Raw genomic sequence first — 16,809 nt, forward strand, 5'->3', positions numbered from 1 at the left:
TAAACTAGCATAGGCAAGAGCTATAGATTTCTTTCTCACATTCTCTGTCACTTCTGTTTTCTAGGTTTAACTTTATGAGTAAAGAGGTGAATTTTTACGTCTTTGTTAGATTTTGAAGGCTCAGTGATTATTTTATTTTCATTTCATTTATTAAATGTCTTCATTTACTAAAAACACATACTCTTTTTTTTAAGTATTTATTTATTTGGCTGTACCAGGTCTTTGTTGCCACATGCGGTCTCTTAGTTGCGGCATGGGGGATCTAGTTCCCTGACCAGGGATTGAACCCAGGCCCCCTGCATTGGGAGCACGAGTCTTAACCACTGGACCACCAGGGAAGTCCCCAAGAAACACATACTCTTAAGAGCACTATATTTAAATGTAAGTTAATGGAGTGAGATAGGAATTTGGCTGTTCTAGATCACAAAAGTAAAGGTTAATTTTTAGTGTTTTTGGTGTTAACCATTTTGTTGAAAAATCTTTGTCAATTTTTTTGACAAACTATGTCAATTCACTTCCCTTCCTTAGTACATATATCCAACTCCTGATTGGGACATCATTGTGAACTTACTTTTCTGTGGATATAGGAGAAGAAACTGGAGTGAGTTCATAAAACCTCAAGGCATATTTTAGAATATATGAATGTATGACCTCTTTAAAAAAGGATCTCTTAGCAGACATGTATTTGTCATTTTTCTGCCTCTTAAAGTAAGGTTTTTAAAGCCTTAAGCCTTTTTGAATTTTAAGTAAGTAAAAGTTGATATCTATATGGACACTATTAATAATTTAAGTTTGCATTAGCATGCCTGGAGGTAGGGATTGGCGGATTGGAAGGTGCCAGGCAGAAGGGGAGCATAGGGAGAACCCTGTATCAAACATGATCTTACTGATCAAGGAGGAACAAGGAAAATATCTCAAATTGGGTGACTGAGCCTATCCCAGATCTCCTGCCCTCAAAGTTGATTTTCCCTCAGTGTTCTCATCTGGGAGACAGCATCCTACTCTGCTGCCAGCTGGTGGACCCTCTCCCTTCAGAGAGTAGGATGGCAAGAGCAGGGGCCATTGAGGTGCTGCCAGTTGCTTTGGGGACCCCCTTGGTCTACTAGCATCTCTTCGGGACTTTCCTAGCTTTCTGTTCTGCTTTCAGCGGTTTGTTCCCCTCACTTTGCCTCACCTCCTTTGTGCCACACCAGAATGCAGGATATTAGAGCCAGAGCGCAGTGTGAGGCATTCTGCTTATCTCACATAGTCCTTCAAGTGAGACAGTCTTTACAGATGCTGAGGACGCACAGGTTACACAGCAGGTGGCAGAGCTGGGACTCAGGCGCTGGTCTTTCCAATCCTGAGCTCTCCCCACATGGTCCTGATGTTTCCACAACATCCCCACCATCACTCAGCCCGTGTTTGATCATCCTCAGTGGACGGCCATATTTCTGAGGAGCAGAATGGAGACTACCCAAAACTTTATGTAGCTTGCCTGTGAGAGGGTTCTGTGGTTTTGAGTACAGTAGTTAAAATGGATTAGATAAAATGCCTTTAGTGCGTTAGTTATATGCCAAGGCATTCTCTGAACATCTGGAAAGATATGCATCAGAATGTTAACAGAAATGATCTCTAGGTGCCTGGATTCCAGCTGATTATTTTTCTTTTCACTTTTTGTATCTTCTAAATACACATGCATTTCTGTATAACAATAAAAGCTTTTAAAGCTAAACAAAAAGTTTCCTATATTAGATATATCTTTTAATCTGGAATTTCTAAAAACCAATTTATACTGTGCTCTATATCTTAATATATAAGATTAAGAAATATCTAGGGATTAGCAAAAAAAAGAATATTTATTGAAAAATATATGGGTCTTAGATAAAATGGTTCTCAGAGGAATATAGGCTTAAATGCCTTTATTTATTGAAAGAAAAACTTAAATATGTAAATGGAGTATTCACTTAAGAAACTGAAGGTCAACTATATCTCGATAAAACCAGGAGAAAAAAAAAGAAACTAAAAGAGAACAGCAAAATATACAAGGAAAAGTAAACAACAACAACAACAAAAAAATCCATGAACAGTTGTATTAGTTTTCTATTGTTGCCATAACAATTTACCACAAACGTAGTGGCTTAAAACAACCCATAATATATTACCTCACAGTTTCTCTACATCAGAAGTCCAGATTGGCTTGGCTGGTTTCTCTGCTCAGGGTCTCACAAGGTCAAAATCAAGGTGTTAGCTGGCCTGGGCTCTTATGGAGAGACTCTGGGGTAGAATCAGCTCCCAAGCTAATTTAGGTTGTTGGCAAAATCTAGTTCCTTGCGGTTGTAAGACTGAGGTCCCCATACTCTCACTGGCTGTCGGCTGAGGGTTGTCCTTAGCTCCTCTCTCTGTTCCTTGCACATGGCCCCCTCTGTCTCACTGGCTTGGAATCTCTCTGACTTCTCCTTCTTTCTCCTCTTCATCTCTTCTTCCTCCAGCCAAAGTTCTCTGTTTTTGAAAGGGTTCATGTAATTAGATTGGGCTGCCCAGATAATCCAGGGTTTTCTCCCAATCAGAAAATCCATAACCTTAATTACATCAGCAAAGCATCTTTTGCCACGTAACATAACATATTCATAGCTTGCAGGGATTAAGTTGTGGACATCTTTGGGAGGCGGCATGATTTAGCCTATCACAACCATAAATTAAAAATAGAAGAAATTACAAATAAAATGAAAAGCTGGTTCTTTAAAACAAGTAGAATAAAATAGATAAACCACTGCAAATCTGATTGAGAAAAAGCACAATATACAACATTAAGAATAAGAAAGAAATATAGTCATAGATATAAATAATATTTTAAAATTAGGACAGTTTATTAAATTTATTAAATTATTAATATATGGTAATATTCTTAAAAATCTTAAAGAAAAAAGGATTGTTTTCTTGCCAAATATAAACTACCAAATTTGACCCAAGAGGAACTAGAAAACCTAAACAGACCAATAACATTATAAGCAACTGGTAAGATCATTTGAAATCTATCACTAAAAAAGACATCAGGTCCAGATTGTTTTATACCTTTGACCTACAAGGAACAGATACTTTAAACTGATCCAGCACACTGGGAGAAAACAAACTCCTCTTAGATGTTGCCCCATTGTGCACTACATACTTCACATCTAAGGTGGCAGCTCTCATGTTAAACACCTTTACCAATATCAAACAGCAAACATCAGCTTAAACTGTGAAATACTGAAGACATTTCCATTAAATAAATAAGTCATTGATGCTTGGTACCTTTGTCATTCAACTTTGTTTTAGAGGTTTTAGCTAATGCATAAGATAATGAAAAAAATCTGTATAAATAATAGAAAATTTGTGACTTTTTTCCTGTTTGCAGATCATATAATACATGTCTAGAAACACAAGAGATGGCTAAAATAATGAGAGAATTTGGAAAGGTATCTGGATATAAGATAGCCATGCAGAATCCAATAACTTTTGCCCATACTAGAGATAACCATTTAGAATAAGAAGTAGAATCCTGTAAATCTTATAGTAGAATACTATAAAATCTTATTGAAAAACAGAAAACATGGTATGAATAGAAGGATACCATGTTACTGAAAGAGAAAAATTAATATAGAAATATCCTTCCCTCTTCAACTAATATTTATAGTTAATATAATTCTAATTTTAAACCCAATGGGAGTTTTAAACTTTATGCAGAAGAACAAGTATCCAAGGATAACCAAGAAAATTTTGAAGAAGTGAAGGGAGACCTGCTTTATTCAAAACAAGGTATTCACACAGGAATAAACAAAATATATCCATGGCAAGAACAGAGAGGACAGAAACAGCCCAAGTGTGTACAAGAACTTTTTCTATGACACTATGGTATTTCAATTTACCAGGGAAAGAATGCTTATTTAATCAATGTTACCTTCATAATTGGCTATCCATTTGGAAGAAACCAAACAAACAAAAAGACTCTGTACATCACATAAAAGAAAAAAAATTCCAGATACAGTAGATTAAAGGTATGAGTATAAAAAATCCAAAATCAGTGAAAAGAGGAAAAGAAAATTAAGAAGCATATAATCTGTATAATGTTGAGGTAGGGGAGGCCATAAGGTTGACAAGAAATCTAGAAACCATAAAGGAAAAGAAAGACATTTATGACTACATAAAATTTTTTAAAAATTATAGTCATCTCTCATCTTTGGGGGATTGTTTCCAGGACCCCCTTGGACACCAAAATCTGAGGATGCTCAAGTTTCTTGTATAAAATGGTGTAGTATTTGCATGTAACCTGCACACATCCTCCCGTATACTTTAAATCATCTCTAGGTTACTTACAATACCTAATACAATGTAAATGCTCTGTAAATACAATGTAAATCCTATATAAATAGTTGCTGGTCCGCGGTCAATTCAAATTTTGCTTCTTGGAACTTTCTGGAATTTGTTTTTTTTGAATATTTTTGATCTGTGGTTGGTGGAATTTATGTATGCTGAGCCCATGGCTATGGAGGGCTGACTGTATATGTGACAAAAGATATTCAAGTCAGCAGGAACTGCACAAGGAGATATGGGGAATAATCATGTCATGTGTTAAGGGTTAATGTGTTTAATATACAAAACAACTCCTAAAAATTAATAATAAAAGTCAACCTAATAGAACAATGAACAAAAGAGTTGAACAGGCAGTTCAAAGAAGAATTAAATCACCAATGAGCATATGATAAAATGTCCAACCTCACTAAGAAGTTAGGGAAATGTAAGTTAAAACAACAATAAAGTAACATTTTCTCCCATGAGACTGACAGAACAACAATAGTGATATCCATTGCTGTCATAGATGTGAGGTAAGGATGCACTTTTGCTCTGCTGGTGGGAAAGTGAATTGCCACCGAATTAGGGACATAGTTTGTTAATATCTATTATTTTTTAAAAAAATATACTTACTCGGGCTTCCCTGGTGGCACAGTGGTTGAGAGTCCGCCTGCCAATGCAGGGGACACGGGTTCATGCCCCGGTCTGGGAGGATCCCACATGCCGCAGAGCGGCTGGGCCCGTAAGCCATGGCCACTGAGCCTGTGCGTCCAGAGCCTATGCTCCGCAACAGGAGAGGCCACAACAGTGAGAGGCCCGCGTACCGCAAAAAAAAAAAATAAAAATAAAAAAAAATATATATATATATATACTTACTCTTACACAACATTGTAAATCAACCATACTACAGTAAAAATTTAAAGTATATATATATATATATTATATATATACTTACTCTTTAACCTAGTGATCCCACATTTGGGGAGAGTGGAAATAAAATACCGTCACAAAAGGAACTCTAAGAAGGATTTTTAGTGTGGCAATGTTTGCAGGAAACGGGAAGCAACCTAAATGTCCATCAACAAGGGAATGGCTAAATAATTTGTGGTAAATCCATGTTGAATATTATACAGCTGTTACAAAGAACGTAACTATGTCTACTGTTCAAGAGTGAAATCAGGGACTTCCCTGGTGGCGCAGTGGTTAAGAATCTGCCTGCCAATGCAGGGGACACGGGTTCCATCCCTGGTCCAGAAGGATCGCACATGCCGGGGAGCAACTAAGCCCGTGCGCCACAACTACTGAGCCTGCACTCTAGAGCCTACCCTACTGAGCCCACGTGCCACAATTACTGAGGCCTGCATGCCTAGAGCCCATGCTCTGCAACAAGAGAAGCCACCGCAATGAGAAGCTCACTCACCACAGCGAAGAGTAGCCCCTGCTCACCACAACTAGAGAAAGCCTGTGCGCAGCAACAAAGGTCCAATGCAGCCAAAATAAATAGATAAATAATATTTTTTTTAAAAAAGGAGGAAAGAAAGGGGGCTAGCAACAAAGCAATACAACCAATACAAGCTGAAAAGTCTTCACCCTTCCTCGTGTTTGTCTATGAGTTGCAAAGCATTTTAAGTTGTAGGTATTTTTTCTACTTGTGATATCTAGCCTCTGGGGGATTTAAAAAAAAATAACAAACCATTGTGTGTATGTAGAAGTTATGAATCATAATAAAGTTAACTCTTATGATTCCACCATCCAACTTAATTTAGAAAACACAGAATACCTCCTCACCCCCAACTTGATCCCACATCTTTCTACCTATCCCAACCCCTGGAGGTAACCATTCTCCAGAAGTTTTTTTCTCATTCCTGTTTTTCTTTATAATTTTACCACATACTGTAAATTCCCAAACAATATGTTTAGTTTTTATTTTTTACTTTTTAAAAAGCAGTATCAAATGTATTCAATTACAACTTTTTTTTTCTTTCTACTGATTCAACTATATTGATTCCTCTAGGTGTAGTTTATTCATTTTTACTTTTTTTTCCTCAAAGAATTTTTTTTTAAATTAATTTATTTTTGGCTGCTTTGGTTCTTTGTTGCTGTGCTCGGCGAGTGGGGGCTACTCTTTGTCGCGGTGCACAGGCTTCTCATTGCGGTGGCTTCTCTTGTTGTGGAGCACGGGCTCTAGGCATGCAGGCTTCAGTAGTTGCAGCACCTGGGATCAGTAGTGGTGGCACACGGGCTTATTTGCTCTGTGGCATGTGGGATCTTCCTGGACTAGGGCTCGAACCCATGTCCCCTGCATTGGCAGGCAGATTCTTAACCACTGTGCCACCAGGGAAGCCCTTCATTTTTACTTTTGTATTCCACTGTATAAATAAGCCATACATTTACTTATCTATTCTCCTGCTATTAGACATTTGGGCAATTTTCAATTGTTTTCTGTTACAAACAATGCTGCACTGAACATTCATATATACATCTCTTGGTCCTCATATGCAAAGGTTTCTCTGGCAGTATACTTAGGAGTGCAGTTATATACTCAGTCTAAAAGAATAACATCAACTTGTTTGCCAAAGTGGATGACCCAAGTATGTTCCTGCCAGCAGCAAATAAGAGCTCCCATATGGCACATCCTTGCCAACATGCATCCTCTTCAAACTTTTAAAATATTGCCAAACTAGTGGGTATAAAAGGGTGTCTTCTTGTGGTTTTATTGTTTAATTCACTGATTACTTATGGTTCACCTCTAAAAAAATACCTGTTCATGTCTTTTGTCCATTTCAAACATGAGTTTGTTTTCCTTTTTCTTAAAGATTTATAAGTATTCTGTGTCACATTCCTTTTCATTTATATGTATTGCATATATCTTCAAGCTTTTGAAACTTGTATTTTCTCTTTTGTTAGTACTTTTTTTTTTTTTTTTTTTTTTTTTTGCGGTACATGGGCCTCTCACCGCTGTGGCCTCTCCCATTGTGGAGCGCAGGCTCAGCGGCCGTGGCTCACGGACCCAGCCACTCCACGGCATGTGGGATCTTCCCGGACCACGGCACGAACCCATGTCCCCTGCATCGGCAGGCGAACTCCCAACCACTGCGCCACCAGGGAAGCCCTGTTAGTACTTTTTGACAAATAGGAATTCTCAATTTTAATGAAATGAATTAATCATCTTTTCCTTTAAGGTTATTATTTTTTGTTTTGATGCCTTGTGTACGAAATCCTTCCCTACCCTGAGGTCAAAACAAACGAGATTCTCAGGTTCTACTCCAGACCTCCTGGATCAGAAAGTCTGGATTGGTGGGGGACGGGGGCGAGCCCAGCTGTATGTGCTTTCATAGGCCCTCCAGGTGATTCAGAGGCACACTGATATTTGAGAACAATTGATCTAAGAGAAAAGCCTACGAATAGCCAAGAGGTTACATTACAGTAATATTATTGGAAATTTTAATTTCTCTTATGTTTTCTAAGAATATTAAAGTTTTATCTTTGATATTTAAGTACGTAATTCATTTAGAAGTAACTTAGTTCATGATGTGATATTGTTATCTAACTTCATTTTTTTCCATATTGATAAACTCTTTCCCTGGCACCATTTATTGAATCGTCCCTGTCTTTGCCACTTATCTGCACTGCCAGTTTTATAGTTATGTCTTTTCCTCTGCATCCTAGCCAGTGGAATTGAAGAGTATAGAAGTATTGAAGTATATAGAAGTATTTACAAGGTATAGAATAGAGGTAGAGATAAAAATCTTTGAGTTGTTCTTATTTTAAAGAGAATACTTCTAATATTTCACTATTCAGTTCAGATGCTTCACATTTCCTCTAATTCCAGTTTGTGAAACCATTTTGCTTTTCTTTCAAAATCATGAATGGATGTAGAATTTTATTGAATATTTTTTATGTATGTTGAGATGAATATGGTTTTTCCTCTTTAATTTGTTAATGTAATCAATCACATCATTAGATTTTCTAATATTAAACTTGGGTGAATTGAAAACATTTTTAATTGAAAACATTTCAGAGGGCAAGATTCTCTTTTGCCCTCTGAAATATTCAGATTCTTATCTCTGGTTGTTTATTTGTGTGCTAACTAGGCTTCTCAGAAATGTCATGTCACAACTTTCTGACTTTTGTTTAGCAGGAGAAAATGTGGTCCCTGGCTTCTTCCTTGCTCAGATCCAGAGAGCTGGTAGTATTTAAGAACACAGGACTTGGACTCAGGAAGACCTCAGTTTGAATCAGTTTCATTCATTTGTAATTTGTGACCTTGGACATGTTATTGAACTTTATGGACTTAGTTTGCTCACCTAGAAATTAAGATTTTCATACATCCTTCACAACATCATAAGAACCAAAGACAAATAATGCATGGAAAGGCTCAGCCTAGGGCTTAGCATACTGGAATGACACAAGTAAGCTGTTGTTATTAGAAGTGTAAGTCTTGTGGTAGGCTCCTTTATGACCTGAAGATGTCATTTTTCATTTCAACTATAGAACATAGACACCTTCATGGTTGAGAATATGCATTTTATGTCATTGAAATTTTATTCCTAAATCCATCCATTTATTCAACAGAGTTAAATACCTGTTATGCGTCAGATACCTGTCTAGGTTATGGGGCATACATTGTTCCACAAGACACGCATGGGCCCAAGAGACATGCTCTCTGCTCTCATGAAGCCTACAGGGGAAGACAGGTCATTGAGTATTTGGTAGATTGGATGGGTATGGAGTGTTCTAGGAGAGCTCTCATATGGTATAGAGAATAAAAGAAGTCAGATCAAGAACTGGTGTCATGAGGTCTGTGGTCAAAGCGGAGAGAGTATTCTATGAATGGAATAGTATATGGGTAAAAATTTGCTTTATTTGAGAAACAGGAAGGAGTTTGAGCTGCCTGGAGTGGGGTATGGAAGATGAATTGGAGGCTGGACAGGAGTAAATTTAGGGAGACTAGGTTGAAGATATTTACAAAGGTTCTGATGAGAAATGATGGTGGCCTGGAGGAGTAGCAATAGCAGTTAGCAAAGTGTATCGTTCCTAAAGATATTTAGGAGGTAGAATTAATGAGATTTGGAAAGTCAGTGATACAGGGGATGAGAGAGAGTCACTTTCAGGCTTGAAAAAGTGGGGGTGGGATGAGAAAGGGAACATTAGAGGGGGAGGAGAGGGCTTTAGGAGCGCCAGATGCTACTGAGAAGTCAAGGAAAATAAGGTCTAAAAACTATCCATTGGATTTAGTGATCTGGAAGTCACTGATGACCCTGGAGAGCAGTTTCCTTGGTGGGCAGAAGCCAGATTTCAGTACATTGAACAGGAAATAGAATGTGATGTTGACTGAAAGAAAATGCACAACATAAGAGCTGTGAGTTTGAGTTTTATTCAGGGTCTTACTGAGGACTATAGTGTGGGAGACAGTCACTCAGTAGCTCTGAGTGAACTGCTCCAAAGAGGTAGGAGAGAAGCCAGTAAGTATATATGTGATTTGGGGCTTGGGAATACATGCAGTCAAGTAACATCTTGGTAAAAGATTACTGCTAGTCCCAAAGAACAGATATCTCAAGTTTATGACTTTAGTGTTTTTCTAACGTATGGGAAGATGCAAGAGTCTGAGCTCATTAGAATTCTTCTTGAGATGTACATCTAACTATCTAAGGGGCCTATTTGTCCAAAGAACAGAGCATCCTGTTTATGTCTTCCTTTCCTCTGTCTGTTGGTCAGTGACTGCAGCAGGTTAATCCTTGTAGAATTGGGTATTGAGCAAAATTCTCTTTTTTCCTCCTTTGTTTACAGTGAGAAAATAGAGACAACTCAATAAAGAGGTTTGGGTAAGAAGGGGAAGAGAAAGAGAGGTTGGTAACTGGTCAGAGACAAGAGTCAAGTCAGGTGCTTGGGTGCTTTCTTTTTTACTTCATTTTGTTGTGAGAAGCTTGGGCATGTTAAAATGCTCACTGGATAGCACTATAGAGAAGGAAAGGTAGTGAACACTGGAGAGATGCAATAATTTATAGCTATGTCTTCAAGAAGTAGGTTGTGGAGACTGCTGGAAAATTGGAGGACACCAACTCCATTGCAACTGAAGAAGGAAAGGAATTGTTCGCTTGGGATGGTTTTTTGGTTTGTTTCATTTGGTGGCAGAAAAACGAGGCTCTTCTCTGAAGTTGCCTCTGTTTTCCCATGAGGTGGTAGTAGGATCATCTGCCAATAGTGGGGAGGCACACAAGAGAGCCAGAGGTTTGCTCATGGGAGAAACATGGAGGACCAGTTGATAAATCATACAGTAGAAGGATTGTTGAGCAGCACTGAAGTGCTTATAGCCACGAGCATCATAACCAGGAACTTATAGCGATGCTAGTCCCCTTGACTGCGTGATTTACTCCAGTGGGACCTAGCATACCAGGGATAGTCCTGAAGATGTCTGAGCCAGGTTGGGGTATTGCCAGGTGGACTTGATAAAAGACAGTGCAGCAAGAAAATGTAGGATATTGACAGGAGACTTCAATTTGAATGTCTGTCATTTCTTTTTACAGAAAACTATGGACATGTTCTAGTTGGTTATGATTAGATGTTTTTACCCCTAGAAGAAACGTGCCATTATGTTTGAAAAACACAACTTGCAAATAACCTAAGACAGAGCTTCTCAAAGAGGGTCCCTAGGACAGCAGCATTAGCATTACCAGGGGAGTTAGAAATAGATTCTTAGGCTCCACTCCAGACCTACTGAGTCAGAAACTCTAGGGATGTGGCCCAGAAATATGTGCTTTAAATGAAGGAATATAGTTATCCTTCAGTATCCACGAGGGATTGGTTCCAGGACCCCCATGGATACCAAAATCTGTGGATGCTCAAGTCCCTTATATAAAATGGTGTAGGGACTTCCCTGGTGGCACAGTGGTTGAGAATCCGCCTGCCAGTGCAGGGGACACGGGTTCAAGCCCTGGTCCAGGACGATCCCACATGCCGTGGAGCAACTAAGCCCATGCGCCACAACTGCTGAGCCTGCACTCTAGAGACCGTGTGCCACAACTACTGAAGCCCACTCACCTAGAGCCTGTGCTCTGTAGCAAGAGAAGCCACCAAAATGAGAAGCCTGCATACCGCAACAAAGAGTAGCCCCCGCTTGCCACAACTAGAGAAAGCCCATGCGCAGCAACAAAGACCCAACGCAGCCAAAAATAAATAAATAAATTTATTTTTTTTAAAATGGTGTAGTATTTGCATATAACCCATGCATATCCTCCTGTATACTTTAAATCATCTCTAGGTTACTTGTAATACCTAATACAATGTAAAAAATTGCCTGGCAAATTCAAATTTTGCTTTTTGGAACTTTCTGGAAATTAAAAAAAATATTTTCCATCAGGGCTTCCCTGGTGGCGCAGTGGTTGCGAGTCTGCTGATGCGGGGGACACGGGTTCGTGCCCCAGTCCGGGAAGATCCCACATGCCGCGGAGCGGCTGGGCCCATGAGCCATGGCCACTGAGCCTGCGCGTCTGTGCTCCGCAACGGGAGAGGCCACAACAGTGAGAGGCCCGCGTACCGCAAAAAAAAAAAAAAAAAAAAAAAAAAAATTTCCATCAGCAGTTGGTTGAATCCCTGCTGGCTGTGTACACAATAGCAGAAAAATGAAGAGGAGCTGGGAGGAGCCTCCATATAATAATCTGTAAATCACTTGATTCTCATTAAATCCACCTCTACCCTTAAAAAAAAGCAAATCATACCTAATACAAAAGCTAGCTAAGCAGATGTTTCCTTGTCTCATTAATGACTTTTGCAAATAAAAGCTTTTATTATGTCTAAAAGTTTACACATATCTTTTTTAAAAAAAAATCATCTGTTTCATAAAGTGAGATAAAACTGGCATAGTAAAATACATTTGTATCTTTAAAGGACAATAATAATTAACTGAGAAAAGCCCATATATCTAACACAGGAACTTTAAAAGTAAACTTTCATTGTCTATTTCTAATTATAAAAGTAATATACATTTATTTAAAATTTTATAAAATCAGAAAAATGGAAAGAAAAATCCTCAAATCACTGATAATGCCATAATCTAGAGATATCATTATATTTTGGTTTATTTCCTTTAGGCTCTTATTATGCCCATGCATATATAGTTAAGAAAAAATTTTAAGCATAATTAGAATCATACTTCATCTTTACTTTCATATCTAAATAATAACTTTTTAAATGAGATTTTACTTTTCTTTAGCTCTCCTAAGAACTCCATAGTGGTGAAGAACAGTTTTCTGTAGGTGATGGTTCCTAAACTCTGGAACGCTTCGTTTGCACTTAATAAGTGTTTGTAGACTGCAGGTAACAGTCTACTGCCTTCACTTTTAGGGATTTTCCAGAATGCACTTAACCCATATCTCTGAAATAATTTGAGCGAATCAAAAGCAGTGGTCTTCAGACTGCCACATGTAGCAAGAATCACCCTGGCATTCCATCAAAATGCAGATTCCTAAACCCTACTTCCAGAAATTCTGATTTAGCAGATTTGGATGTGGCACAGGGATCTCTTTAAATAAACACCTTAAGAGTTTCTGATACAGGTCTTCTATGAACAACATTTCAAGAAACACTGACTTAAAGGGACTTAAGGATTTTGTAATATTCAGTCCACTAGGATTTAAGTTGCCCTATTACTTGTAAGATAGTAAGGCTAAGATGGTTAAAAGGAAATAAAGAATGATTAATATAAATTTTAACTTTTTATAAGTAATTATACATTTGCATAATTTGGAACACTTTTAATCAAAGTTAAGTGTCCTGTAATTTTTTCCTTTCCTTTTAAAAGTAATTTTCTGTTGTTGAAAAAAAATGTTTTCATGGGGAAAATAAGATTTAGGAAAGTTAAATCGTCCTGGGGTCCTGTACGCAAATTTCTGGTGTCCTATCTACTTAGATCATTAAGCTTTATGGGATTACAAGAGACACACATGATAAATCCTGAAAGAAATAAGAGAAAACAGTAAGAATCATTCAAAACAATAAGAATCTTCGGAATAGAAGAGGCAGGATAACAGGAATATGGAAAAAAATATATATTTACATGGGTAAGTCACAGAAAAGATATGGTGACTTACTTGTAGAAATGTATTTGTGCTAAATCCTTGACAGTCACTCACCTGAGCCCCATTTTTGTATAGAAAGCACAACCTGTACATCAGGATTCTTACCCTTTGATACTAAAAGAATCACTAAAGATCACTGAAGGAGAATTAGGAACACTGAACCACCAAGGGGGACTCTCTGAACCATTTCTAATATACTCAGGCATCTGTGGTATTAATGGACAATAAAATACGCAAACCAGCCTATTGCATGCATTTTCAGTTACTTTCCATTCTTTACTGTTGCCTTTAATCAGATTCTAAATGTGTTTTAGGGCACCACACCCCTTCTGCCTTCATTCCTCTCTGTCCCCCGTTAGTCCTGTGATATCAATTAGGAAAAATGAACAGTGATGCTAGTGTTTCTCCTCATTCTCATAGTTGTTTTGTTAGAGGGGTAGATACCAAAGAGATACCTGAAAAAAAAGTTCCTTTAAACTCAGTAACTCAGTGGTCACTGAGTCATCTTTATTTTCTGGAAAAGAGATTTCTTAATGGGCAGGGGTCTGGGGCAACAAAAGAAAACTGTGAAAGCATTAACAGACTTTAGTTTACGTAATAATCTTGTTGTCTTCACTGCAGAGAAGTATCCCACTAAGGATTTAATTATCAAGGAAATGGAGAGAATTTTCTGCAGAACTCATTTCTTCCTCATAAAACAAAATTGCCAGTTTTTTTCCACATAGTTTTTTAGGTTGAACTGAATAAATGTGTTCTATTGTATTTGGATTTAGTGACTTAAAAATCTTTTACTTCCCTTCCTACTTGGCAACCTTAAGGAAATTGATAAAAAGCAAATAAGTAAGTATGAGAATGTTCACTGTAGCCTTGTTAATGATAGCAAAAAACTAGAAACAGAAATGTCCATTAATAGGGAACTGAATAATTTGTTACAGTCTTAGAATGTCAGCCATTAAAAAGAATAAACTAGATACATGCATCGATATGAAAAGATCTCCAAGATATACTATTCAGGGAAAAAAGCAATATGCAGAACAAATATGTATAGTAAAATCCCACTTGTACTTTAAAAAATTGTCCCTCTCTCTCACTCTCTTTTTTTAAAAATTTTATTGAAATATAGTTGATTTACAATGTGTTAGTTTCAGGTATACAGCAAGGTGATCAGTTTTTTATATATATATGTATATATATATACACACTATATATATACACATACACACACATATATATATTCTTTTTTAGATTCTTTTCCATTATAGGTTATTACAAGGTATTGAGTATAGTTCCCTGTGCTATACAGCAGGTCCTTGTTGTTTATCTGTGCTGTTTATACAGTAGTGTGTATATTTTAATCCCAACCTCCTAATTCATGCCTTTGGTAACCATAAGTTTGTTTTCTATGTCTGACTTACTCTCTCTTTCAACACACATGTGCACACACACACACGCTTGTTTAGTCATAGAAATTGTCTGGAAGGATACTCGAGAGAGTGAGTGGAACTGGAATGGGGAAACTTCATTTTATGCCCTTGGTTCTATATGAAATGTTTTCTCATTTTGTACATATTGCTTCTATAATAATTTTAAAATTAGTTAAAACTTACAATTAATTGATAACTTTTGTACTTTTTGATGTTTAGCTTCTCCTAGGTTTTTTTGTCTTTCTGCTTCCTTGGGCTCCACTTTCTCTCCGAGCACTTCTCATGCCCATACATGTTTATTCTGGACTTCTCATCTTTGGAACAGTGATTGCAACAGTACTTATGGGAGTGACGGAGAAACTGATTTTTGCCCTGTAAGTTGCATAGTTTTCCTAATTGCAATTCTTAAGCTACAAAATGTTAAATACTTTTTCATTGGACAAATATAATATAAATGTAACAAAAATTTTTAAATGTTGAAAATAAAAAATTTAAATATTTATTTTAAAAAATGTATTATATTATACATGTGATATAATATTAATAATGCTTGGAAGAAAAACCAAACAGTCCAACAAATTGTACTACTCTTACAAAACAACTGTTGAAGTTATGCATGCCCTTTCAGTCATTTTGATGTGTATGTTTTTGTGTTAACTGTAATTATGATATACCTACATTTTTGTATCATTTTTTAAATTTTAAGTGATACAGGTGTTTTAGATGCTATATTATTTTCATACTTATGATTTTTAACAATTTCATACTAATCCATTGAGTGAATTATAACATATCTTAAATTTCTTCTTAATGTCAAGCTTTAAGGGAATTTACGTTGAAGCTGTACTAGTGTGCATTTTGAGCAGATAAATTCAAGACTGTTTGGCATGTTGCTGTATCGCCCTAATTTTTTTAAATTTAATTTTATTTTTTTATACAGCAGTTTCTTATTAGTTACCTATTTTATACATATTAGTATATATATGTCAATCCCAATCTCCCAATTCATCCTCCCCCCCCCACCCCAGCTTTCCCCCTTGGTGTATCACCCTATTTGTAATTGGACACACTCTCTCCTTTTTTTGTAGGAAAAATCCTGCATACAGTACATTCCCACCAGAAGGTGTTTTCACAAATACCCTCGGCCTTCTGATTCTGGTGTTTGGGGCTCTCATTTTTTGGATAGTCACCAGACCACAATGGAAACGTCCTAAAGAACCAAATTCTGTCCTTCTTCAGCCAAACGGAGGCGCTCCAGAGGGCATGGAAGGTTCCATGGCAATGAACTTTGGCAATATGGACAAATCAGATTCAGAGTTAAACAGTGAAGCAGCAGGAAGGAAAAGAAACATCACCCTTGATGAGGCTGGACAGAGATCCACCATGTAAAATGGTCTAGAGATGTAGCCATATAACTTCCATTAGTTCTACAGTTTAGCTTCTCTTATTTAGCCATAAGATGATTGAGCTCCACAGACTCAATATTTATTCTAATCATAAAGTAGGATTTCTTGAAAGCATTTGTATTGATTGAGGCCTATGAACTTACCTGAATTGGAAGGGAGATGATCAATGTAAATAACAGCAGGTGTAAATTGTGGTTATATTACCTTGTTCTTGTTGAGGACCAAAGCATTTAGCACAGTGCCTTGCATAGAACAAATGATCATAATGTATCTATCGGTTGGTAAATTTGATAAACTGGCAGCTTCCCTGGCCTCTTTTCATGCAGTCATTTTCTGTTAATTCTGGGAGTCCAGTTGTAAAGTTTTGGAATCAGATCATGAATATGTGGGACAGGGTTAATGCTACACAGATGTCATGACTAGAGCACAGAAAAAAATTTAGGAAAGTAACTGGTTCCCTTTTCCCTGTGCCTACCCTTTGCTCCCTCCCCAGCTGGTTTATCCTTAGATTGGCCCTGGAGACCAGGGTTTATATTAGGGCATTTTGGAGCAGTGATAGGGCTGTAGGTAGCTGAAGATCTTGCCTGGTCA

The 16,809-nt window shown here is 37.3% G+C and overlaps 1 protein-coding gene across 2 annotated transcripts in view; it reads left to right on the top strand.

The window, feature by feature from the left end:
* Nucleotides 1-16,521, top strand: part of CYBRD1 (cytochrome b reductase 1) — a gene marked incomplete at its 5' end in the record, with an annotated part of 31,598 nt that extends 15,077 nt beyond the window's left edge. Inside the window, 2 exons of one of the 2 annotated variants that reach the window (XM_079710505.1) lie at nucleotides 15,032-15,186; nucleotides 15,901-16,521. In XM_079710505.1, the coding sequence (XP_079566631.1) occupies nucleotides 15,032-15,186; nucleotides 15,901-16,201 (456 nt within the window). In that variant the 3' untranslated portion in view covers nucleotides 16,202-16,521. The remainder of the gene's footprint in view (nucleotides 1-15,031; nucleotides 15,187-15,900) is intronic. The other variant, XM_079710504.1, reaches the window with a different exon arrangement.
* Nucleotides 16,522-16,809: the final 288 nt, after the last annotated feature.

Source organism: Hyperoodon ampullatus, assembly GCF_949752795.1.
Source record: "Hyperoodon ampullatus genome assembly, chromosome: 8".
NCBI lineage: Eukaryota > Metazoa > Chordata > Mammalia > Artiodactyla > Ziphiidae > Hyperoodon > Hyperoodon ampullatus.